At 42.7% G+C, this 27,130-nt stretch overlaps 1 protein-coding gene across 3 annotated transcripts in view; it reads left to right on the forward strand.

The window, feature by feature from the left end:
• Nucleotides 1-27,130, forward strand: part of sez6b (seizure related 6 homolog b) — a 996,456-nt gene that overhangs the window by 394,058 nt on the left and 575,268 nt on the right. For all 3 annotated transcript variants that reach the window (XM_085965010.1, XM_085965009.1, XM_085965011.1), the window contains exon 3: nt 14,230-14,363. In XM_085965010.1, the coding sequence (XP_085821136.1) occupies nt 14,230-14,363 (134 nt within the window). The remainder of the gene's footprint in view (nt 1-14,229; nt 14,364-27,130) is intronic.

The following is a 27,130-nucleotide window of genomic DNA, read 5'->3' on the forward strand; positions in this document are numbered from 1 at the left end:
CTTTCCCAACATTTTCTTAGCTCTGCAACTCACCAGTGTCCCATTGGATCCTTCACACCACTTCTGCAGCTGTCATCTATACACAAACATTACAGTAGACCCACAGCACACCACACTTACCCTGGCGGGGTTTCCTGATGTTGGGAAGCCTGCAGTAGAAGTGTCAAAATTGGAAAAAGCCTCTTAACTGCCTGTTAACTACCTGTTAACAAGCAGTTAAGTGGCTATAATCCTCTTCCCACCGCTAGGAGTCAGGTCCCTGCGCAAATCGGTGACCCAACTCCCAGGAAGATTGATTGGAGGCGGGTTGGAAGTGGGTTTGGGACCCGCTGCGAATCTATTTGATTTTGCCAGCAGTCCCGCCTCTAAACCCAACCCCTGAGCACCGGCAAAATCGCCTCCAACCTCTCGGCATCTACCCTGTCAATCGCCTTCAGAATCTTTTATGTTTCAATGAGATCACCTCTCATTGTTCTAAACTCCAGAGAGTATCGGCCCATTCTACACAATCTCTCCTCATAGGACAGCCCTCTCATCCCAGGAATCAATCTCGTGAACCTTCGTTGCACCGCCTCCAAGGCAAGTATATCCTTCCTTCGATAAGGAGACCAAAACTGTGCACAGTGCTCCAGGTGTGGTCTCACCAAGGCCCTGTGCAATTGTAGCAAGACTTCCTTACTCTTGTATTCCAACCCCCTTGCAATAAAGGCCAACATGCAATTTGCCTTCCTTATTGCTTGCTGTACCTGCATGCTAGCTTTCTGTGTTTCTTGCACGAGGACACACAAATCTCTCTGAATACCAACATTTGAAAGTTTCTCACCATTTAAAAAAGATTCTGTTTTTCTATTCTTCCTACCAAAGTGAATAACCTCACATTTCCCTACATTATACTCCATCTGACACATTACTGCCCACTCACTTAGTCTATCTATATCCCTTTGCAGACTCTGTGTTCTCCTCATAGCTTAGTGTCCCACCTAGCTTTGTATCATCAGCAAACTTGGATACATTACACTCGATCCCTTCATCTAGGTCATTAATATAGATTGTAAATAGCTGAGGCTCCAACACTGATCCTTGCAGCACCCCACTAGTTACAGCCTGCCAACCTGAAAAAGATCTGTTTATCCCGACTCTCTGTTTTCTGTCGGTTAACCAATCCTCTATCCATGTTACTATATTACCCCCAACCCCATGAGCCCTAATCTTGTGTAATAAACTTTTATGTGGCACCTTATCGAATGCCTTTTTCAAATCCAAATATACTACATCCACTGGTTCCCCTTTATTTACCCTGCTAGTTACATCCTCAAAAACTCTAAATTTGTCAAACACGATTTCCCTTTCATAAAACCATGTTGACTCTGCCTAATCATGTTTGCCCAGAACTTGGTGTCAGGGGCTTGCCGCGCGTGCAAGCCCCCGATGTGCACTTACCCGGCGCGCCGACATCTGAAACCTGGCCCGCAGTGGATTTCCTGTCAGTGGCCCGGTTCTGATGTCGGTGCGCTGTGCTAACCTGACCCAGCGGCGCAGTTAGTGCGATGTGCCGGCTCGGATCAGGTGAGCACTGTTCAGCCAATCAGGGGAGGGGAAACTTCATTCATAAGTTTGAGAGTAAGAACTGTCAAACTCATGAGAAGTACTGCACCCCAAAACACTACTTAAACTTTAAATAAAATTTTAAAAAAACATCCCAATCATTAAATTAAGTATAAATAAGTTAAAAAAAATAATTTAAACAATTTATTTTTTGGAAAAAAATAAATTTTTAATAAAAAGGGTCTAAAACTAAACATACCTTATTGTAGATTCTTTAAAATAATAAACTGTGGGGAAAAAAATTCTAAATTGCACTAAAACACCACTTACCTGTAAAAATAAATACGTGTGCTTTTTACAAGCGTAAAGACCGGAGGCCTTTACACATGCGCAAATCCCCCAAAACAGAGGAAATCCAAGACGCACGCGCTGCCCCCTACAGCGCACGCGCTAGCCTCTTCACCTCTTGGGTTAGAGGAGAGGAAATGCCGGTTTTCAGCGCATGCGCTGTGCATGCTGAAAACCGGCATTTCCTCCAGCCAGACGCGTGAGTACCCCGCCCGTACTCACGCGTTTGGGGAGGAATTACTGCCCCCTTATGATTTTCTAAGTGCCCTGGTACAACTTCCTTAACAATGGATTCCAGTCCTTAATAATGGATGCCCATTGACCTGTATTGGTGATGGTGATTAAACTTTATTCAGCACAAGCAAGACTTAATACATTACAGTATTCAAGCAGCAGTTCACAGAGCATAATTGAGACTTATTACCCCGTTATGCCCTGGGTAGAAGTCGCGACTGTGAGTAGGCTCCACCCTGCGTCTCTTATCTCTCGTCTCTTGGGTGTCCCCTGGATTCTTCCTGAAATCATCGTCTCTTTCTGAAATCTTCTACACTTTGTGGCTGTCGAGACCCCTTTCTTATACCCTTACACTCAAATCAAAACCTATGGAGTCTTACTGAACCAATCACTGGCTTACACCCAATTCCCCGAAATTTAATCATAAAGATGCCACGTCCACAGCACCTTGGCTCACTCAGGTTCTGGTCTTGGGACCCCCTTACATCATCTGTTTTTGACCATCAAGCCTCGTATCTGGGGTAGGTATGGTAACACAAAAGAACATATCTCCACACTGTAGAGGTACTGTGCCCTTGGTGGTCCTGTGAAAAGGCCTATATTTTTAGCTCACTGCCAGACAACAATAACACATTTGCAACCACAACTGACCTGGGTTCCCACAGCTAGCTCCACTCTATGCCTCATCTAAATATCCAATTTTCAATAATTCACCCAACAGCTTCCCTATTCGACAATAGCAGTTCTCTTTCTTACCCCAGGCTATCTGGGTTATGGCTTACACAGTTTTTAATTATAAGCAAAAGGGTTACATGCCTAATATAATTCAAGTTATCATTGCATGCAGCTGATGATTACATTTAATTCTTACACATGATTATAAATCTATTACTACTGATTATAAGATAATAAGATTAAAAAAACAAGTATTCTAAAAACCAACTAATCCATGATAATTTCACACAGGCACTTGGGGAGAATAGGGGACATCATCCGAAAACACAGCATCGGTTTCCACATGTACACTGACGACCCCCAGCTCAACCTCACCACCACCTCTCTCGACCCCTCCACTGTCTCTAAACTGAACGGAAATTTCCTCCAGATAAATATTGGGGAGACCGGTCGGTCCCCACCACAAACTCTGCTCCCTAGCCACTGACTCCATCCCTCTCACTGGCAACTGTCTAAGGCTGAACCAGACTGTTCACAACCTTGGTATCATATTTGACCCTGAAATGAGCTTCCGACCATATATCCGCGCCATCACTAAAACCGCTTATTTCCACCTCCGGAACATCGCCCAACTCCGTCCCTGCCTCAGCTCATCCTCTGCTGAAGCCTTCATCCATGCCTTTGTTACCTCTAGACTTGACTATTCCAACGCACTCCTGGCCGGTCTCCCATGTTCTACCCTTCATAAACTTGAGGTCATCCAAAACTCTGCTGGCCGTGTCCTAACTCGTTTACCCATCGCCCCTGTGATCGCTGACTTACATTGGCTCCCAGTTAAGCAATGATTCGATTTTTAAAATTCTCGTCCTTGTTTTCAAATCCCTCCATGCCCACGCCCCTCCCTGAGATATCTGCATTCCTCTAATTCTGGCCTCTTGAACATCCTCGATTTTAATCACTCCACCATTGGCAGCCATGCCTTCAGCTGCCAAGGGCCTAAGCTCTGGAATTCCCTCCTTAAAAGCCTCCGCTTCTCTACCTCTGTTTCCTCATTTAAGATGCTCCTTAAAACCTACCTCTTTGACCAAGTTTTTCCTCATCTGCCCTAATATCGCCCTATGTGGCTCGGTGTCAAATTTTGTTTGATAACACTCCTTTGAAGCACCTTGGGACGTTTTACTACATTAAAAGCACTGTATAAATGCAAGTTGTTGTTGACATAGAAAAAGTGGAGGGGTTACTTTAAATGTAGGGGACGCCTGGGAGATTGAGCTAGCATTTCCGAAGAAGTTGTGGTATGAAATTCTCTGGCTTGATATGTTCATCAAGAAAAAGGCCAGCACAAATATTTGAGGTTTGATAGACATTGCCAGGACAAATTAAGAACAACTTATCAATTTGTGACCATATTAGAATGGGGAGTTGCAAAAGGAAGGCAGTATTGATGTAATAGGCTTGTACCAACCTAATATCAACAGGGAATGCCCAAGTAGGAAGGACTCTGAGCTTGTCAATACAATGCATTGGGGAGCCCATGAGAGGCGAGGGGCAGGGGGGTCTCTCCTAAACTTGGTTCTGGTGAGTGCTTCAGAGAGTTGAAGTAACTAATTAACTAGGAAATAATTACCACAACATTCAATTTGACTTGGTAGACAATGGAGACATAACCAACGCCAGAAGGTCCAAGCTTTGTAACCACTCCAGCTTCTCGTTTGTGGTGAATGACGTCATTTGAAGGTCTCGATCAGATTACTGCTGGTGATCCCTTTTCCAGTTATCTATTAGATTCTCTTACATATCAAATTAGAAACGCCCTCTTGAATGACTAAAGTACTTCAAATTTGGTTTAGAAAATTTACAACATCCATTCAGTAACTATTCTATTAAGAACTGAATTTCTGCAAAACTAAAATCTGTACAATCAGTAACTAAGAAAATTAGAGCGATAATTCACATCTTATAGGAGTAACAGGTACTATGCTGATTGACATGAATCTTGTCATTCATGTGAAAATGACTTCAGTAATAATACTGGGCAGCCTGCTGGTGGCGCTGTCCAGGGAGAGTATAAATACTCGGGCATGGGCCCAGCTTGCTCAGGACATTCTTTAACAGGAACTAGTGAAGGACACAACTAGATCTCCATGTTGAACAGCCTTGTTTAATACTCAGACCAAGTGCCTAGTAGTTTTCTTACATCACTGATTATTGAAAATAAATTAATATTATTTGCTCAAGCTGCAGATAAGTAAATTTGGAGCAAAAATTATGCACTTAGGGAATGATTCCCTCTGTTATTTTGGAGGGAACTGGTAAACACAGATGTAACGGATGTGTTTATGATTTTTCTACAATAGTGAATGGTGTAATTCTTCCCTGTATTATTGTAGTGCTATGAAAACAATATGCCAATTCTGAGGAGTAATTTTTCAAAACCGTTCTTCACTATAGTGAAGCTGTAGAGCATTTTAATGTACCAAGCCATTTTAGTTTTAGAAAAGAAAGATTAACCTCAAGCCAGAAACATCGGCCGGCAATTTAATCGCGTTGAGTGGGCGGGTTTGGAGATGGGTCCACTGTCAATATCGCAAAGATTGACCGGGTAGGAAACCTGCTGTGAACCTGTATCCACGTGAGTCTCCCAGGTGTCGGGTCTGTCAGCGCAGAACTGACCTGACACCAATCGGCGGGGGAGACAATTCAGCTACTTAAATGGCTTGTTTACATAGAAACAAAGAAAAATAGGAGCAGGAGTAGGCCATTTGACCCTTTGAGCCGGCTCTGTAATTCAATACGATCATGGCTGATCCTCTATCTCAATACCATATGACATGAATCAGTCATTCATGAAAGAAAGACTTATGAAATAATACTGAGCGGCCTGTGGGTGGCGCTGTCCAGGGAGCATATAAATACTCGGGCACGGGCCCAGCTTGCGCAGGACATTCTTAACAGGAACTAGTGAAGGACACAACTAGACCTCCATGTTGTAAAACAGTTGATTAAAGCTTTGTTTAACGCTTAGACCAAGTGCCTGGTAGTTTTCTTACATCACCATATTCTCGCTCTCTCCCCATACTCCTTGATGCCTTTTGTGTCTAGAAATTTATCTATCTCCTTCTTAAATATATTCAGTGACTTGACCTCCACAGCCTTCTGTGGTAGAGAATTCCACAGGTTCACCACCCTCTGAGTGATGACATTTTTCCTCATCTCAGTCCTAAATGCTCTACCCCGTATCCTGAGACTGTGACCCCTCGTTCTAGACCCCCCAGCCAGGGAAAACATTCTCCCTCCATCCAGTCTGTCTAGCCCTGTCAGAATTGTATATGTTTCAATGAGATCCCCTCTCATTCTTCTAAACTCTAGTGAATACAGGCCTAGTCGACCCAATCTCTCCTCATAAGACAGTTCTGCCATCCCAGGAATCAGTCTGGTGAACCTTCGCTGCACTCACTCTATGGCAAGTATATCCTTTCTTAGGTAAGGAGACCAAACTGCACACAGTACTCCAGGTGTGGTCTCACCAAGGCCCTGTCTAACTGTAGTAAGACATCCTTGCTCCTGTACTCAAATCCTCTTGCAATGAAGGCCAACATACCATTTGCCTTCCTAACTGCTTGCTGCACCTGCATGTTTGCTTTCAGTGACTGGCGTACAAGGACACCCATGTCCCTTTGTACATCAGCGTTTCCCAATCTAGCACCATTTAAATAATACTCTACCTTTCTGTTTTTCCTACTGAAGTGGATAACTTCACATTTATCCACGTTATACTGCATCTGCCATGTATTTGCCCACTCACTCAACTTGTCTAAATCGCCTTGAAGCCTCTTTGCATCCTCCTCACAACTCACAATCCCACCTAGTTTCGTGTCGTCAGCAAACTTGGAAATATTACATTTGGTTTGCTCATTCAAATCATTGATATATATTGTGAATAGCTGGGGCCCAAGCACTGATTTCTGCGGTACCCCACTAGTCACCGCCTGCCACCCCGAAAAAGACCCATTTATTCCTACTCTCTGTTATCCAATTTTCAATCCATGCCAGTATATTACCCCCAATCCCATGTGCTTTAATTTTGCACACTAACCTCTTATGTGGGACTTTATCAAAGGCCTTCTAAAAATCCAAATACACCACATCCACTGGTTCTCCTTATCTATTCTACCAGTTACATCCTCAAAAACTCCAGTAGGTTTGTCAAATACGATTTCCCTTTCATAAATCCATGTTGACTTTGTCTAAACCCGTTGATATTTTCTAAGTGTTCTGTTATCACATCCTTTATAATAGACTCTAGCATTGTCCCTACTACTGATGTTAGGCTAACCGGTCTGTAGTTCCCGGTTTTCTCTCCCTCCTTTTTTAATTAGTGGGGATACATTTGCCACCCTCCAATCTGCAGGAACTGTTCCATAATCTGTAGAATTTTGGAAGATGACAACCAATGCATCCACTATTTCCATGGCTACCTCTTTTAGTACTCTGGGATGCAGATTATCAGGCCCTGGGGATTTATCAGCTTTCAGTCCCATTAATTTCTCCAGCACTTTTTTTTACGAATACTAGTTTCCTTTAATTCCTCCTTCTCACTGGAACCTTGGTTCCCTAGCATTTCTGGGAAGTTATTTGTGTCCTCTTCCGTGAAGACAGAACCAAAGTATTTGTTTAATTACTCAGCCATTTCCTTGTTCCCCATTATAAATTCTCCCGTTTCTGACTGTAAGGGACCTACATTTGTCTTCACTAATCTTTTTCTTTTTACATTCTTGTAGAAGCTTTTACAATCCGCTTTTATGTTCCTTGCAAGTTTATTCTCATGCTCTATTTTTCCCCTCTTAATCAATCTCTTGGTCCTTTTTTGCTGAACTCTAAACTACTTCCAATCCTCAGGTTTGCTACTTTTTCTGGCAACTTTAGAGCCAATTGGGCTTACTTGTAATTTTACCTTCTCCCCCACTGGTTACCCGCTGTTCGGGGAACACGCCAAGCTCAACCTGGCATGTTTTGAGTCTGCTCTGATGTTTGTGAAAAGTTGACAGCTGCAGGAGTGGTGTCAGGGATGCCATGTTGCAGATGGTGAGTTTCAGAGCACAGAAAATGTTGGTTACTGCATTTTTAATACATATAGAGATTTATTTAGCTTACAAGTCTTTAGACCTAACTGTAGGTGCAGTGCCACCTCATTGGGAGAACCTCTCTCACCAGTGACATCTCACCTTCAGCTGCCATCTATTCCAGCAACATCAGAGCCAATGAAACAATCAAACCTTGGTCCTCCGAATCCTTCCACGATCAGCCCCAACACCAACATCACCAACCTTCGCCGCCATCATCTGATGCTGCACTGGACACGGGGCATCAGCCCCTGACAAATTTGCTGGCCGGGAGGCCAGTGATGGCATCACCATGGCCAGATTTTCTTCACTTGACGCTGTAAACCCTGGCTGCCACATGATGTGCCAGGTTGACACCATCCCACACCAGCACCATGAAGCATCCCTTTAATGTCCAAGCCATCCCATGCACACTCAATACTATAGTGGGGATGGGGCGAAGTTATGACTGAACAATCAGTGTAAGACACTTCTCAAGGTTCACTCAGATCTGTCCAATAAGGGGCACTTTTTGAAAAAGAGATTTCACTGTATGACAACACATTATCAGAAACTTCACATTGGACATTGGCTAAACCTCTCAAGTGCCTACCCTTGTGTGTTGTTAGTTGGTATGCTTGCAGTAGGGTGGCTAGTGAGATGGGGAAGTGATAAAGTAGATAGAGAGGAATGGGTGGAGGTACAAGGTAAGTTGGTGTCCTGGGGAGGACTCTTCTGCCCTTGGAGGGGGAGAGAACCTCCCTGCTTGCTGTGACTCCCTCCATAAGCATATGGAGGGAGTCATGGGAGAGCCTGGGTGCAAGAGTTCACCTTTGTGCAGTGATTCAGTGTTTGCAGCACCTCAATGCTATCAAACACTGACAGAACAACTGTCAAACTCCATGTGAACGTGGTCCCTTTAAAGAAACCGGCTGATGACGCATCATCAAATAACATCATCAGACCTGCTTCCTGTTAATTGGCCGGTAAGCCCGCAAAATCACGTCTGCAGAGTGGATGCAGCTAGGAGCGGGACCGGAACCCGGAAACCAGCTGTCCCGCCACCATCCCGCTTCCTCAATTAAACTCGTGGCCATAGTCAAGGAATTTAGATAATTGGTTTTCAGATCCTCGAGTCACTGTGAGACCCATAGAAAGAGAAATGAGGATGGACCCAGAAGTATGAACTCTTTTTAACCCTAAGTTACTGGCAGTCAGCTTTTAAAATTCTGACGAGCAATAGATCACTTATTGAAACAAAAAAGTTCAAAGTTTTGCAATCCCGAATATATTTACCTGATATTTTGTTGTCCAGTTTATGTTGTACAATTGACCATTTATTATGGGCTGTCTTTTATCCATTCTATTTACAATGTCTATACAGCTTTATATCTAACTTTTTTTGCAAGAAAGTTGTCAACAAAAGACTTGTTTCCTATCCGAACTTAAAAGCTAAGCAGGGTGTAAGTGGGTGGTGCGTTGGGATAGGCACTGACCTTTTACCTCTGGGTTCTGGATCCAAATCCAGAGCTGACTGATGAGGGAAACGTCTCTTCTGTTGCCTGTACGTGTCTAAATATGAAATGAGTTGGTGAATCTCGACCCAGCTCCTGATCAGCATGGGCCAAGAGCACAAAACTGACCCTGATTGAGGAAATAGGAAAATGTCACACTGAGGTCGTAGGAAGGCTCCTCTGAGGCTGAAGTTAAGGCATATTATTGAGAGAAAACTCAGGTAGCTTTATCCAGCACTTAAATATGCCATATATGACCTTAGAGCACTTCAGTGCAACGAAGGTTCACTAGACTGATTCCTGTGATGAGGGGATTGTCCTATGAGGAGAGATTGAGTAGACTAGGACGATATTCCCTTGAATTTAGAATAATGAGAGGTGATCTCATTGAAACATATAAAATTCTACGGGGTTTGACAGGGTAGATGCCGAGAGGATGTTTCCCCGGGCTGGGGAGCCTAGAACTCAGGGTCACAATCTCAGAATAAGGGGTCGGCCATTTAAGACAGAGATGAGGAGAAATGTCTTCACTCAGAGGGTGGTGAATCTTTGGAATTCTCGACCCCAGAGGGCTGTGGAGGCTCAGTCGTTGAGTACATTCAAGACAAGGATTGATAGAATTTTGGATACTAAGGGACTAGGGGGATAGGGGGATAGTGTGGGAAGCTGGAGTTGAGGTAGAAGATTAACCACGATCTTACTGAATGGTGAAACAGCCTCGATGGGCCGAATGGCCTACTCCTGCTCTTATTTCTTATAAGAACATAAGAAATAGGAGCAGGAGTAGGCCATACGGCCCCTCGGGCCTGCTCCGCCATTCAATAGGATCATGGCTGATCTGAATCTAGACTCACGTCCACTTCCCTGCCCTCTCCCTGTAACCCCTAACTCCCTTATCTGCTAGGAAAATGTCTATCTCCATTTTAAATTTATTTAATGTCGCAGCTTCCACAGCTCTCTGGGGTAGCAAATTCCATAGATTTACTACCCTCTGAGTGAAGAAGTTTCTCCTCATCTCAGTTTTGAAAGGGCAGCCCCTTATTCTAAGATTATGCCCCCTAGTTCTAGTCTCACCCATCAGTGGGAACATGATTCACCCGATCAAGCCCCCTCACAATCTTATATGTTTCGATAAGATCGCCTCTCATTCTTCTGAATTCCAATGAGTAGAGTCCCAACCTACTCAACCTTTCCTCATACGTCAACCCCCTCATCTCTGGAATCAACCGAGTGAACCTTCTCTGAACTGCCTCGAGAGCAAGTATATCTTTTCTTAAATATGGAAACCAAAACTGCATGCAGTATTCCAGGTGTGGCCTCACCAATACCCTGTATAACTGCAGCAAGACTTCCCTGTTTTTATACTCCATCCCCCTTGCAATAAAAGCCAAGATTCCATTGGCCTCCCTGATCACCTGCTGCACCTGCATACTAACTTTTTGTGTTTCATGCACCAGGACCCCCAGATCCCTTTGTACTGTAGCACTTTGCAGTTTCTCTCCATTTAGATAATAACTTGCTCTTTGATTTTTTCTGCCAAAGTGCATAACCTCACACTTTCCAACATTATATTGCATCTGCCAAATCTCTGCCCACTCACTTAGCCTGTCTATGTCCTTTTGCAGGTTTTTTATGTCCTCCTCACTCATTGCTTTCCCTCCCATCTTTGTATCGTCGGCAAACTTGGATATGTTGCACTCGGTCCCTTCCTCCAAATTGTTAATATAGATTGTAAAGAGTTGGGGTCCCAGCACTGACCCCTGCGGAACACCACTAGTTACTGATTGCCAGCCCGAGAATGAACCATTTATCCCAACTCTTTGTTTTCTGTTAGATAGCCAATCTTCCACCCATGCCAGTATATTACCCCCAATCCCGTGATTTTTTATCTTGATCAGTAATCTTTTGTGTGGAACCTTGTCAAATGCCTTTTGGAAGTCCAAATACACTACATCCACTGGTTCCCCTTTATCCACCCTGTATGTTACATCCTCAAAGAATTCGAGCAAATTTGTCAAACATGACTTCCCCTTTATAAAACCATGCTGACTCTGTCCTATTAAATTATGTTTATCCAAATGCTCTGTTACTGTTTCCTTAATAATGGACTCCAACATTTTGCCAACCACAGATGTTAGGCTAACTGGTCTATAGTTTCCAGCTTTTTGTCTACTTCCCTTCTTAAATAAGGGTGTTATATTAGCAGTTTTCCAATCTGCCGGGACCTTTCCTGAGTCCAGGGAGTTCTGGAAAATGATCACCAATGCATCCACAATCCCTACCGCCACTTCTCTCAAGACCCTAGGATGTAGGCCATCAGGTCCGGGGGATTTATCCGCCTTAAGTCCCATTATTTTACTGAGTACCATCTCCTTAGTGATTTTAATTGTGTTTAGCTCCTCCCCCCCATTGCCCCCTGTTTGTCCAGTGTTGGGATATTTTTAGTGTCCTCTACTGTAAAGACTGATACAAAATATTTGTTCAGCATCTTTGCCATCTCCATGTTCCCCACCACTAGTTTCCCAGTCCCATCCTCTAAGGGACCAACGTTCACTTTAGCCACCCTTTTTCTTTCTATCTGTTTTTATATTTTTTGCTAGTTTACTTTCATAATCTATCTTCCCTTTCTTAATTAATCTTTTAGTTATTGTTTGCTGGCTTTTAAATGCTTCCCAATCTACAGTTGGTGAATCAGTCAATCGCAACGTTAACAGTTCTAAAAAGAGAAAAAATACTATCTTATTATTAACAGAGAATCTTACTTTTAAATCTTAACTTCACTACAGTATTGCAGTTCTTAAAGTTTTCTATACAGGGTATCCATCAGTATCAAATACCTTTGATCCCCGAGGTATAAAGAGCTGGAGACTACAGAGCCGCCTCTGAAGCCGAGAACTGCTTTGTCTGATTAAAGCGAGTCTGATATCCCATTTGAAACTTCAATATTTATACCCTTTTTCAGTGGTATTTCCTTTAAAGTTTCTGCTGACCCAAGTTAATTATCCCTATTCATCTTTCTGCTGACCTCTGCAATTCTTACTGCTACATCAGCTTGTAGCATTCCAGAATCTTGTCTCATCTCCAGGTGTTCTGGGTTGACCAAATAAAAACGGTGTGAAAGGCAGATGTTCCTTATTTTATGTCATCTTTACGAAGTTTAAATTAGAACACCTTATCCAGGGTGAACCATTGTTTTTGTTCCCAAAGGTCAGCCTGTCGGAGCCATGCACCTTCTGTTTCAATAAGGTTATTTATTCAGGGTCAACAACTGTCTTAGCTCAATAGCCAGAATTCTTTCATAGCTATTTCATCGTTAGGTTTCTAAATTTCCAAACCCACACTGTCATGTTTTAATAAGCCCAGAATACTTTCATAAGATAGAGTATTTTTCTGAATAGGTTATATGGCTTATTCCTTCACAAGCTCTTATCTTGTGCAGTAACCTTTTGTGTAGCACCTTATCGAATGCCTTTTGGAAATCCAAATATGCTACATCTACTGGTTCCCCTTTATCCACCCTACTCGTTACATCCTCAAATAAATTTGTCAAACACAATTTCCCTTTCATAAAACCATGTTGACTCTGCTTGATTGTATTATGATTTTCTAAATGTCCTGCTACTACGCCCTTAATAATGGGTTCCAGCATTTTCACAATGACAGATGTTAGGCTAACTGGTCTATAGTTTCCTGCTTTCTGTCTCCCTCCATTCTTGAATAGCGGGGTTACATTTGCGGTTTTCCAATCCGCTGGGACCTTTCCAGAATCTAGGGAATTTTGGAAGATTACAACCACTATCTCTGCAGCCACTTCTTTTAAGACCCTGGGATGCAGCCCGTCAGGTCCAGGGGACTTATCAGTCCCATTAGTTTGCCTAGTGCTTTTTCTCTCGTGATAGTGATTGTTTTAAGTCCCTCCCTCCCTTTTGTTTTCATGATACTGGTCTAGGTACCTAAAATGGAAGAGTGCTCGTTTCTCACCTTGATGAGCACAATATTTACCAATTAGCTGTTCTGGGAATTTAAGCTAATTGTGGTATTGTCTGCATTTTTTTTAGTCCAGATATGAACCAAATTGTTCAAAAACATGCCCTGTTTCTATAATGAAGACATAATCATATTGTGACTATTATAATTGAACAATATATTATTTTGAGAGATAGGTGAATGAACTCTTGTATAAGGAAAATATGAAAGAATATAGGGAAGGAGCAGAGAAGTAAGATTAAAATAGATAGCTCTAATTTTGAGCTGGTACCGATGGTGGCCGACTACCCCGTTTGTGTGCTGAGATTTCTGAGTCGGGATGTAAACTCATATCTTGACATTGTGAAAATGCAGTGTGGTTGTTTTTGCTGCCTCTTTCAATCACTAAGGAGGTCAAAAAGTTAGGCTCTTACTTAGGATGTCCTTTGCAATTTTATTTGAACATTGCTACTTGGTGAACTAACTGTGAAAGAAAGATGTTCATTATAGATTGTAAGAGATAAAGGCCAAAATGAGGAAACGTTCGGTGCAATCTGATAATGCTTTGGGCAGTTTGCAATCCCCCGTGGGACTTTTCCATGTTTAAGAGTATAAGGAAATAAGCCAGCACTCCCAAACAAGTGATGTGAAAACTGATTCATCACAGCCAGAGTCACACTTCAGCAGTTTTGCCGCAGTCAATGGGGACAAAAGATCTTTATTGATCTGCACAGCAAACCCTTTCAAGAAGTCAATTTTGTACAGAATAGAGAGTGAAATGGGATCAAGGGAGACCCAGACTATGTTTTGCAACTGCTAATTCCATTGTCTATTTTCTTTTGCAGTTCCTTGCAGTTTAAATTTCACAGACTTTGAGGGTTACATCGAGTCTCCAGAATACCCCAGTCACCTGTTTTACAGCAACTTGGATTGCATCTATACGATTACAGTCTACACAGGATATGGAGTGGAACTTCAGGTCAGTGCTTTGTAATCCTGTGTTCGCTCAGCTTATTAAAGCTGGTACCCTCTGTACTTGTAAAGGAAAACCAGCACAGGGACTGATCCTAAACTGTTCAAGCGACCGTGTGTGTTAGCCTTTTTGAACTGTTTCCACCAACTGTTCCCTATTCCGTGAGATGCCTGCCTCTATTCTGTAAATGAAACCCAAGGGGTAGACAATAATTGATGGGGCATTTTCATCTGACAGTGGAGAACTTTTATGAAGTGGCTGAAACAAATGATAAAGAAGATAACCAAAGAAGAATTTGAACAGGAATAGATCACTGATTTTTTTTTTGCCTCTTCCTTTGGGTCGGTCTACCCCAGGATTTATTAGTTTCTCTCCTTAAACTCTCTTTCCAGTCAGAAACTCATCAGTTTCTTTATCTTGAACTGATATGTGACACAACATGCATTAATGGCAAAAGGGCATGTGTTCGAGGTTTATGTCCTTGCCTTCGATACTCTCTTGAGCACAGTGGTGCAGTCACTCCTGTAAGCTGCCTGAGCATTTTACATTTATGGGTGTGCCCATTCTGCCCAATATCTAACCATATTATAATGTGACCCAAGGGGGTAACAACAGTATCCCCTTTTGACCTGGCCTGGCTACCTGTGTCTTTCACACATGCTCCATTTCAATTATCATGAAGGCAGACTGAGTAAACACTTAGTGAGATGAAACCAGATACGAACCATTTAAGCTGCTTTATTTCCCAGTTAATCAGCATACAAAGCAACGGTTATGATCAGATTCACTTAGTTCAATCAATATTACTTGTCTTTGTGTCATATACAAACTAATAAAGATGCTATGCTGCCCCACATCAGTGGGTTGTCTTGCTTGTCTTAAACAAAATAACTTCCAACTGCTCTCCTACATTCTAACATTCTCACAGCCTTTGCTCAGCCTCACAGCCACCCATTAAACAAAAAGTGACTCCCTGAACCTCTTTATTTTGTCGCCCTCTGATAACAGTCAAAAGGGATTAGAGACTTCCAAACACAATGAGTATGAGATGTTTATAGATTGTTGTAACCGGCTAATGTATTGCTTATTATTTACAGGCTATGGGGAAACGACATCAGAGCTAGAACATTTACATTTTACCCACCTACCCCCTTGGAGATTTTTTTAATGTTCTGGAAATATACTATACTTTATAATACAACACTTAAGCTTAACTTTTTAAGTCTTTCTGTGGGGGGGGGGGAAAGAGTTCAAAAAAATCCCAAAACATGATACTATGATGCACATTAAATGCATGTTGTGACGCATTAGTGATGCATACAGGAAATAACCTATAGAATCACTTTGCTCTTTGCTTTGGGTTAGTCCTGTAAAGAGGCTTCTCCAGTCTGGCCTTGTCAGTTCTAATGCAGAGTACCCTTCCCCTAAATTAGTAAATATTTTTCTCTTTTTTTTTTAACTGAATGATTTGCTGTGCATTTTCAGCAGTTTCTATTTTGATAACTTTTAATGCTGCCCTCATCAACAACCATTTTTATTCAGAAAATGTTTCGCTTTTGTTTTGTGCTCACCCAAGGTGAAGAATGGTTGTGCTGGAGAGTAGATTCTTCCACATCAGTCCATGTGGGTCGGCTATTCAAGCTCGATATGTTGGGGAGAACCAGAGGACATAAGTGTACATTATGTAAGCAGAGAACTAGTTAGTTAGGAGGTACTTCGTCTTGCAGAAAGTTGTCAGCCTCTGAACCAGTTGCCAGCATGTGCAGTGAGTGCGGATTTGTTGAAAACATCCAACAGGGAGCTGGGCAAGTTCCAATGTGTGGCCAACTTAACTGCATTATAGAAGGTGGGTGGGTCTGGGGGGGCATATGTCCACCAGGTACCATGGTCCCCTGGAACTTGTTTGAGCACCTACAGCAATCAGGGAGGAATTTCCCAATTCCCCGCCCCCCCCCTCTAAAATGGCCTTAGGTTTTTTCCTGTGGGTTTCTGCCTCTCCCAAGAGATTGTGTGGGGTGGGGTGGGGCAGATGTTTAAGAGTCACACCATGACAGCACAGGATAGGCTTGTTCAAACAGCTGGTCCTTTTCTCTCCCAGTATCAGCCATCAAGCAATCCTAGGCAGGTGCAGTACAGCCAGATGCAAAGTAAAACTTCCTCTATTCAGGACAGAATGAGAAGAATACTTCCAGTGGGTCATTGTGGTTGATGGGACTGGTTTAATGTGTTGCTTCTGAGTTGCCAGTGTTGAACTGATGTATTTGCCTTCTTTTAGTGGGTGCTAGAATAATGATGGAGATGAGATGCTATTTTGGAGTTTCTGACTGTGCTTGTGAGATTTGTACTGTATTGATCGTGCCATTTCATTTCATAAATTTTCCAACTTTCACTGTGATAAAAGATGGAAATTAAAAATTAGAAGCTCAATAAAGTGATAACCAGAGACGATGAAAGAACGGACGGATGGGCGGGGGGGCGTAGTGGTGGGATGGGGTTCCACTTCAATTTTATTCAGATAATGGTTTAAAAGAGGGGTGTCCGGAATGCCCTTGGAGAGGTCCATGCATTCGTTCATTGAAAGACAAAATGGATTTAGGGAAATAACTCAGAGAAGCTTTGACAGCAAATGAATCTCTGTATTTTGGAAGCTGGTAAAAGACGGCCAATGCTGAGGCTTTATCTCTGGGATCAGTAGTCTCTTCTGTAACAGAAATTTGATTCATTTTGGATAACAATCTTTGTACACAATTGTAGAGAAATCAATATACATTTGTGCTGGCTGAAAGATGCAGGCAAAACAATTACAGGCTTCCCTCAGGGAAATGCTAAAGAATTTGGTGGCCATTTCATAATCTTTGATTACCCCAACCCATGAATATGACACTTCTAAGGTTAGATACTATTTTTCACAAAAATATCATTATTCTAATCAGTATTCTGTACTTAAAGCTGAGTCTGTTCAGCAAAAAAGATGCATTAATCTTTCCAGCACACTTTGTGTGCTTAGTGTGAAAACTGAATTTATAATCAACTTCAAACAAACATTCAGACTATTGAAGTGCCAAGTGCTCGAAATTGGAAGCATTTACCCTGAGAGCAGCAGCAGCAGCTGATTTATTTTTTGAATGATTTATTGTGCAAATAATCTTTAATGAAGTCTGCCGCTATGCCATTATCGAGGAGTGGGCATGCTGGAGAGTTCAAAAGAGAATTGGATAAATACTTAAAAAGGAAAAAAATTGCGGAACTATGGGTGGGGGGGGGGGGGAGAAAAGCTGGGCGAGTAGGACTAATTGGATGGTTCTTTCAAAGAGCCTGCATAGGCACGATGGGCCAAATGGCCTCCTCCAGTGCTGTAAGATTCTTCCTTTGACCGTGGGAAAAGCCCTTGGGTCAATAAAATGGTCTTCGGCGAGCTTGCTGCCTTTAGATAGTGGGCATTTTTAGGTTTAATTTTGCCAGTTAAGCCATCAGTAACTAAACGCTGATGCAGATATTAGGGGGCAGTGTTACAAATTCTGTGTTTCACTCTCAATATTTAGTTCCCATATGTGCACCTTGCTTCATGGAAGGTCTAATACAAAAGCGGGCAGGAAAGTGGAGTTGAGGCCAAGGTCAGATCATCCATGATGTTATTGAATGGCGGGGCAGGCTCGAGGGGCCGAATGGCCGACTCCAGCTCCTATTTCTTATGTTCTAAAATACTGCGAATGCTGGAAATCTGAAATAAAAACAGAAAATGCTGGAAATACTCAGCAGGTCAGGCAGCATCTGTGGGGAGAGAAACAGAGTTAACCTTTCCGGTCGATGACCCTTCGTCAGAACTGAAAAAAGTCAGAGATGGCACTTGCTTAAAACCTGTTATATCTCTAACTTTTTTCAGTTCTGACGAAGGGTCTTCGACCTGAAAGGTTAACTATGCTTCTCTCTTCACAGATGCTGCCTGACCTGCTGAATATTCCCAGCGTTTTAGGTTTTTATCTCTGGAAGCTCTACTTTTCAAGAATCTGCTCTTGCAATATTGCCTTATCTGCGTATTGGATTAAATACAGTTTTGGATGATATCGCACCCATTACTGGAATATTATAGACCAGAGATATGTACAGGCTAAAAACAACTATTTGCATTTCATCAGCATTATGCAGCACAGAAGTATTGGCATATATTGTGTAATTCTAAGCAAATTCCATAATGGGCAATTGTCTCTTTTTGAGCAATGTTTTTGGACAGTTTTGGATTAGCAGATTCTGCTTGTCTGCAACCTTTTATCCCCTTCTGGTCTCCGTGTCAATTGGAATTGAAACATGATTTGCAGATTCTCCTGGCTGGCACAATCTTCCACTCAGAATAAACTGCTGAACTATCACGACATCTTCCCCAAGTGTTCCAACTCTGCTCCACCCTCTGCCTCTAAGGTTTACATCTTTTTTATCGCACCCGGGCCTGCCCAGATTTCTCCAGGCTGTTGTTTTGTTTTCCATCTTGCTCCCCAATGCTTGGGACGAGGAGCAATGCTGCAGGAGATTCCCCTGATTTCTTACCGATTTTGGCGAGACAGACGGACAGTCGTGGAAAATAACATGGAACATCGTATTTCTGCGTGGTTAGAGATGATGTGATTGAGCGTGCAATAACACCACAAAATCACTTTCTCCCCAAAAAACAGCCTCCTATTTTGTCTGGCATCTCTGATCAGCCAGTTTATCGTCAATCTTAAACTTAAATGTAGCTTAATTTAAATAAACACATTGCCCTGACAAAATACATTTGTAAAAGCTTCCCCAGTGTAACAATATTGATGTTGAGACAGACTTATGTCCGCAAATGTGACTGCGTTTCAGGGGTGCTTCGTTGGCTGTAAAGTGCATTCGAACGTCCTGAGGTTGTGAAATGTGCTCCATAAATGCAAGTTATTTCTTTCTTATTTCATTGCTTAGCCACCTTTTTATTATAGACGGGGGAATGGGACTGACTGGATTGCTCTACAGAGAGCTGGCACGGGCTCGATGGGCCAACTGGCCTCCTTCTGTGCCTCTATGACCTGTGTCTAGGGTGAGATGAAGAGAGGTGGGAGGAGGCTCATGTGAAGCATTAACACCTGCAAGGACCAGTTAGACCAAATGGCCTGTTTCTGTGCTCTAAATTTCTCTGTAATTCTATGAATGCCCTTGTCCAATTATCCCCTAACAACTAACTCTGCTTCCCCAAGACTACACCTAATCTTTATTCCCCACCATCACTGTCGATTAATAACATATTAAAAGTCTTGTTTATAGCACACACTTGCTGTAAAAGGCATAAATTTAGATGCCGCTTAATTTATCTAAGCTCATTTCCCTGACGCAATAAATCCCTAAAAGCTTTATTAGTGTAATGATGTTAATGTCAGGAGTGGAGGTGGTGCAGTGCCACCATTGGCAGGAGGCTGTCATTACAACATGCCAAGTTTATTTCCTGCAATATTTTCCCTGTCGCACTTCCCATTGCACTTTCCCTGTCGAACTTTATTGAGAGCATCCCTATTATAAAGCAGCACAATCTCCAACTCGCCATGATCAACTCCACAGTAGATCTGCTGGTACCTGTTAAAACAATAGGTTTAAAAACAGCAGCTAGTTTGGAGTAGCAAAGGTGGATCTGCATAGCATTATTACAAAGCTTTACTTTTAACCTGTTCAAAGATGCAATTTTTTTTTCATCTGAGCTAGTTATTTAAACTCTTCCTAATCGACCTGAGGTACTGGAACATGCTGGGTCTCTGCTGTGTGTACCAGCGTGTTACCAGATGGTTCTCGTCTGTCATTCTCCATACTGCGAGTTCCCATTCTGCCAAACAGAGACAGAGAGAGAGAAGAACTGAACATAAGAACATAAGAAGTAGGAGCAGGAGTAGGCCATACGGCCCCTCGGGCCTGCTCCGCCATTCAATAGGATCATGGCTGATCCGAACTTAGACTCACGTCCACTTCCCTGCCCGCTCCCTGTAACCCCTTATTCCCTTATCAGCTAGGAAACTGTCTCTCTCCATTTTAAATTTATTTAATGTCGCAGCTTCCACAGCTCTCTGAGGTAGCAAATTCCATAGATTTACCACCCTCTGAGTGAAGAAGTTTCTCCTCATCTCAGTTTTGAAAGGGCAGCCCCTTATTCTAAGATTATGCCCCCTAGTTCTAGTCTCACCCATCAGTGGAAACATTCTCCCCACATCCACCCGATCAAGCCCCCTCACAATCTTATATGTTTCGATAAGATCGCCTCTCATTCTTCTGAATTCCAATGAGTAGAGGGAAATCTCGTGGGGCAGTCCACTCACAGGTACAAGCAGGAGGTTGGAGCTCTCAATGTATACTGCAGGGTGGATTCTACAGCACTAGAACAATAAAAACGCACCTGTGGTCCTGAACCTCAGGCACATGGAGCTGTTTGAAAGTTAAAGGTTCACAAATTTATTATTTGCAATTTCCATTTTGACTGGGGGGGAACGTGTGTTCGGGTCAGTATAGGGTAAGCTGCATCACTGGCCTTTACAGTTAGGCTGGACTGCATTTGGAAAATGGTCACCTCTGCCTCCCACTCGATTATCCACCTATTGACGAGAAACGAGTGGAGAATCTAGCCCATAACTGCTGCTGCCTCCAGCGGTATAGGCGAAGTGCACCTCTGGACGGTTCTTGGTGCGTCCGGCGTACAGCTTTATTTAATTCCCAGCACTGTGCCTGAAGTCAGGGCCAACAGCAGCCTCGTCAAGTGGAAGTATTGGCATCACCAAAGGTAGCATAAAGCACTTAACGTCACAATTCTTATTGGCGAAACTGGGACTCGCCACCAAGCTGCTCGAAGCCTCTGTCTAAATATCAGTCTCTGTAATCATTTTAAGTGATATGTATATTGAACATTCTCAACTTATTAACAGTTCCATTACGTCTCATAATTGGAAAAAGTTCACTGTCAGTAATTTAATTGCAGTATTTACTTTAAATGTTACTTCATTAGTGTAATCTATCTCATTGAAACGTATAAAATTCTGACAGGGCTAGACAGACTGGATGCAGGGAGGATGTTTCCCCTGGCTGGGGCTCTAGAACGAGGGGTCACAGTCTCAGGATATGGGGTTGGACATTTAGGACTGAGATGAGGAGAAATTTCTTCACTCAGAGGGTGGTGAACCTGTGGAATTCTCTACCACAGACAGCTGTGGAGGCCAAGTCACTGAATATATTTAAGAAGGAGATAGATAGATTTCTAGATACAAAAGGCATCAAGGGGTATGGGGAGAGAGCGGGAATATGGTATTGAGATAGAGGATCAGCCATGATCATATTGAATGGCGGAGCAGGCTCGAAGGGCCGAATGGCCTACTCCTCCTATTTTTCTATATTTTCTATGTTTCTATCTCTTCCACTGTGGGGAAAAACAAAATCTGTAAATGCTATTATGTGCCATGCATCCTGGAGTTGAAGAGCTGAACCTATCTGTATCCAGGGAGAAGGGATTCAGGTTCGTGCTCACCACAGCTTCATATTCCGCGTAAATCTTAAGCTGTCTTGTATGTGGCTTGAGAATCCAATTATTTATCTTTCCTAATTCAACATTCTGAGGCCTTATTTAGTTATGGGTACTAAATTAAAAATGCCCCAGTATAATTCTCAACAATAACAGACGCAAATTAAAGATAATTTAAATGGTCTGTTCAGGTCCACAATGAGTTTCTAAGCACAGGAGCAGGTTAGATGGAAAGAATTGTCTTTTCTCATTACACTGTGCTCCTTAATGAGTGCTACATTCCCTGGTGCATAAGACTAGTTGAATACAATAATCAGATTCTGTGCTTGGTATAAATTCAGGATATATTGTGGTAAAATGCCATCTTCATTGCCTGGGTAGTAATCATGCGGAGCAGATCGGCCGCTCATTGTAGAACCTGAACGATTTTTATTTCATTGATCAGTTAGAAGAATCAATGGGATAAACTTTTGTCTATTCCATTAAATCAATCACGTTAGTTTATTGTTTTACCTCCTGATGACCTAAGAATTGAGAAACATTTCCACTTGCGGATGAGACCACAGCTAAAGGCGACAATTATAAGACAGTCACTAATAAATCCAATAGGGAATTCAGGAGAAACTTTTTTTTACCCAGAGAGTGGTTAGAATGTGAAACTCGTTTCCGCAGGGAAACATAGAAGATAGGAGCAGGAGTAGGCCATTCGGCCCCTCGAGCCTGCTCCGCCATTCAATGAGATCATGGCTGATCATCCAAACTCAGTACCCTGTCCCTGCCTTCTCCCCATATCCCTTGATCCCTTTAGCCTTAAGAAATATATCCAACTCCTTCTTGAATATATTTAATGAATTGGCCTCCACTGCCTTCTGTGGTAGAGAATTCCACAGGTTCACCAGTCTCTGGGTGAAGAAATTCCTCCTCATCTCTGTCCTAAATGGCTTACCCCTTATCCTTAGACTGTGACCCCTGGTTCTGGACTCCCCCGCCATTGGGAACATCCTTCCTGCATCTAGTCTGTCTAGCCCTGTTAGAATTTTATAAGTTTCAATGAGATCCCCTCTCATTCTTCTAAACTCCAGCGAGTACAAGCCCAATCGACCCAATCTCTCCTCATGCGTCATTCCTGCCATCCCAGGTATCAGTCTGGTAAGTAGAAGTAGTTGGTACCAAGGGAGTCGTTGAGGCAAATGGCATAGCTGCATTTAAGGGAAAGCTTGATAAACGCATGAAGGAGAAAGGAATAGAAGGATATGCTGATCGGGTTAGATGAAGAAGGGTGGGCAGAGGCTGGTGTGGAGCATAAACAGCAGCATGGAACTGTTGGGCCGAATGGCCCGTTTCTGTGCTGTAACTACTATGTACTATTTGAGTTTACTCCATTGGACGTTTTCCAGTGATAGATTGACACCAGACCTATCTTAAATGATAGTTTATTCTCCATTATTTTGAATCAGTTTTGCATCCTGTCCTCGTTTTATAATGGGCCGTATTTTCCGATTGCAGGCCTCCTGCGTGCGGAGGCCTCCGATCTGGAAAAATCTGCGGACTTACCTGAGGGCTCCCGGGGCGACTACACTTCCAATCCCGGGCTTCTCCAAACTCCAAGTGCGCAGGGCCCACGTATCCCAGGGGCGCAGGCGGTTCGCAAGCATCCCTGGGATCACATGGGCCAGGCCAGCCAATAGAAGAAGGGAATCTCCCTTCATACACTTGACAGATAGACCTGTCAAATCTATGAATGGAGATCAATGAAAAAACATCGTAAAACTTTAAATAATTTTTTTAAATCACCTTTTAAAAATTAGTTGAAATTACAATAAATTAAATAATTTAAACAAAAATGTAATTTTTTGAAAAAATAATTTTTTTTACGGGGCGAAAAATAAACTTTTTTTTAAAAGTATTTTTCAATGATAAATGACTGAAATTTTTCTTTTCCTTTTTTCAACTCTTATCCTGGTAAAAGCAGGCCTTACATAGAAACATAGAAACATAGAAGATAGGAGCAGGAGTAGGCCATTCAGCCCCTCGAGCCTGCTCCGCCATTCAATGGGATCATGGCTGATCATCCAAATTCAGTACCCTGTCCCTGCCTTCTCCCCATATCCCTTGATCCCTTTAGCCTTAAGAAATATATCCAACTCCTTCTTGAATATATTTAATGAACTGGCCTCCACTTGCCTCTGTGGCAGGGAATTCCACAGGTTCACCACTCTCTGGGTGAAGAAATTCCTCCTCATCTCAGTCCTAAATGGCTTAACCCTTATCCTTAGATTATGACCCCTAGTTCTGGACTCCCCGGCCATCGGAAACATCCTTCCTGCATCTAGTCTGTCTAGTCCTGTTAGAATTTTATGTTTCAATGAGATCCCCTCTCATTCTTCTAAACTCCAGCGAGTATAAGCCCAATCGACCCGAGGCCTTAACCTGCTTTTACCAGGCGTAAGATTTCTAAGTGTTTGCTGTGGGCGGAGGGTCTCCAGAAAGCGGAACTATCCGCTCGCAGAGGCCCTTCTCCAGGGCAGGCATCCGATCTGTCAAGAGCATTCTTGACAGATCGGAAATGCCAGTTTTCAGTGCTTGCCTGAAACCGGCATTTCCGATGTCCCTACGGGTGGGTACACAGCGCGTACTCACCCATAGGGAGCGGAATATCCGGACCAGTGTATTTTATCTCTTTGTTCAGCTTTCTCAATGCCATGCACCCTTCTCCAGCTAGGAGAACAGATAGGTGGCCAACATTCAAGCCTCTGTAAATGGGAGGAATGGGCTAAAACATGGCAGATTGAATTCGATGTCTGCAAGTGTGAGGCAATAGATTTTGGTACTAAATGGATGTAGGTTCGGTGGTGTGGAAGAGCAGAGGGATTTGGGGTACAGTTTTACAAGGCAATTAAAAGCAGCACTTCAGATTGATAAGTCCATAATAAAGCAAATACAATTTTAGGTTTTATCACAAGATAAAGCCTAAAAGCCTAGAGGTAATGATACATCTATGTAAAACCTTAAGACCACAGTTAGCATAGTATGTATAGTAGTGGGGTCAACACTATAGGTAGGCTATTGAGGCTGTAGAGAAGGTACAATGCAGAAACACTGCGATTCTCCCTGGTATGAGGAAATACAAATGTGAAAACATATTTGGGGAAAAATGCTAGCATGGACTGGTTGGGCTGAATGGCCTTTTTCCTCATTGTAATGTCTATGTATTTCTTTGTATTTTCTATACTTTTTTGGCATGAGCTATTAGGAGGTGCATAAGACTAATCTGGCTGTCTCATCCTGCCAAACTATAATTTTCTCTCCTCCCATGTGAGATATTTTTATTGCGAAGCCATGTTGAAGGACCAAAACCCATCCTGCAGAATAGATCGATAGATTTTTGGATATTAAGGGAATCAAGAGATATGGGGATAATGCGAGAAGGTGGAGTTGAGGTGGAAGATCAGCCATGATCTCATTGAATGTGGAGCAGGCTCGAAGGGCCGAATGGCCTACTCCTGCTCCTAGTTCTTATATTCTTACAGAAGACCACCAAATTAAAGAGAGGGTGAAAGGCAGGAAGAAATAGTGGTTGAGTCATTCTACTATTCTGTGTTAATGACCTTGTAGGTTGTAGGAGGAAAAGAAGCCTGAGGGAGGTAAACAAGTCCACAGTTTTAGGATCTGAAGAAAGAAGGTGCTGGAGTTGAAGATATTGCAGTAATCCCAATTTCAACGTCTTGAGGAACCAGGGAAGAGTAAGAGTATGCGTAGGATGGGGTATTAGAAAGAACGAGAGAGGAAAGTAGTCGATTAGTAGAGCACAGATCAGGCAGGGGTTAGGTGAGGTATTCGCTCCGCCCATCAAGAGACTGCAGAAAAAACTGTGTGCTAGACCTGCTAAGGTTCCTATTAAATGTTGCTGTAAATAGCTGCCTCCCCACCTGTACCACCATGGTTTATGGGTGGGTTGAGGAAGTAGCGGAGGCGGTGCTAATTGACATGAAAATGGTGTTGGGAAGTGCGGTCATGACGATGTCAGTTGACCCTAATTTGAATATTTTAATAAGACTCTGCCTGTTTCTGGCGGGATCGCTAGCTACCTAAATTGAGGTCTGCCTGAAAATTGGAATGGGTAGACGTCCTGCGGATTTTTTAAATTCCCGCTTGTCGTCGCGCTACTACCTATTTACAGGAGGCAGAACTGAGACTGGGAAATGGTTGTAGAGAAAATTGCAGCCTCAAACCTGAGCCCTATCTATGAATCCATGCCACAATGAATTGGAATGCGTGTCTTAGCACTATCACACTGCCACTCAGTCCTGTGGCCACAGCTGCAAAGCAGTGGATACATGATTGATTCCAGAATCTTGGATGATAAAAGTGTGACAAGAGAGATAGCTAGCTAATTTCCAAACTACATTATAAATGACCTTCTAAAGAATCCACAATCAAGAGATTAAAAAACATTTTCAAATTGATGGATTCAATCCAAGCCACTGCTCTTGTGAACATTGCTTTAACTGTGGTCTTACGTGGAACCAAATAGTGTGGAAATGGTTGAAGAGGTGAGCCATGTTTATCTTTTAAAATGGGTTCACTTTAAATGATTTAAAAAGTGGAAAATACAATTTCCCCACTCGGGGGCTGAGCTGCATAAATGTGGCTACTTCACACGAAGAGCTAATGGGCTTGACACGGTTTCCATGAGGACCGCGAGATGGGCAGCTCGCCATGAGCAGGGACACCTACGGTCATTGTAACAGACAGATAGCACTTGGGGTGGAAGGTGTAAATGGAATGAAGCTTCCATTTGACCAAGTTGTGATTAGATTTGCTGCCTGTGATGCTGAAGGCAAGTTTGTGCAGGTGATTTGACATCTTCTGTATTAATGCTTATTACCAGTAGATTGCAAATAATGGCAGCTGTACACTGCAGCAACACGCTGCGGAAGAGTTAGATAAGGGTCCTTATTTGTGATATTTAAGTGGATATCTCCTATATAAAAGCAGTTCATACATCTACACGTCTCCTTTGGCAAAGCTGTGCAGACTTAATTTCAAAAATGCTACATTGTGTTCTGTTTCTCTGCAGTAAGTTGCCCAAAGCTCACCAATCCTATACTCCCAGAGGGAGTCACGATCAAAAGGTGTGAAGGTTGGAAATAGGGCTACAACATTGGTGGTTCTAACTTTCCAACCTATGCTCCAGTCGACCGAGGCTGGGAGCACAGAATTAGTGACTTGTATCCTGCACTTGGTAACATTTTTTGTGAATATATTT

Source organism: Somniosus microcephalus, chromosome 22 (assembly GCF_052327205.1).
Source record: "Somniosus microcephalus isolate GS21.2 chromosome 22, FLI_Smic_1.0, whole genome shotgun sequence".
Lineage (NCBI taxonomy): Eukaryota > Metazoa > Chordata > Chondrichthyes > Squaliformes > Somniosidae > Somniosus > Somniosus microcephalus.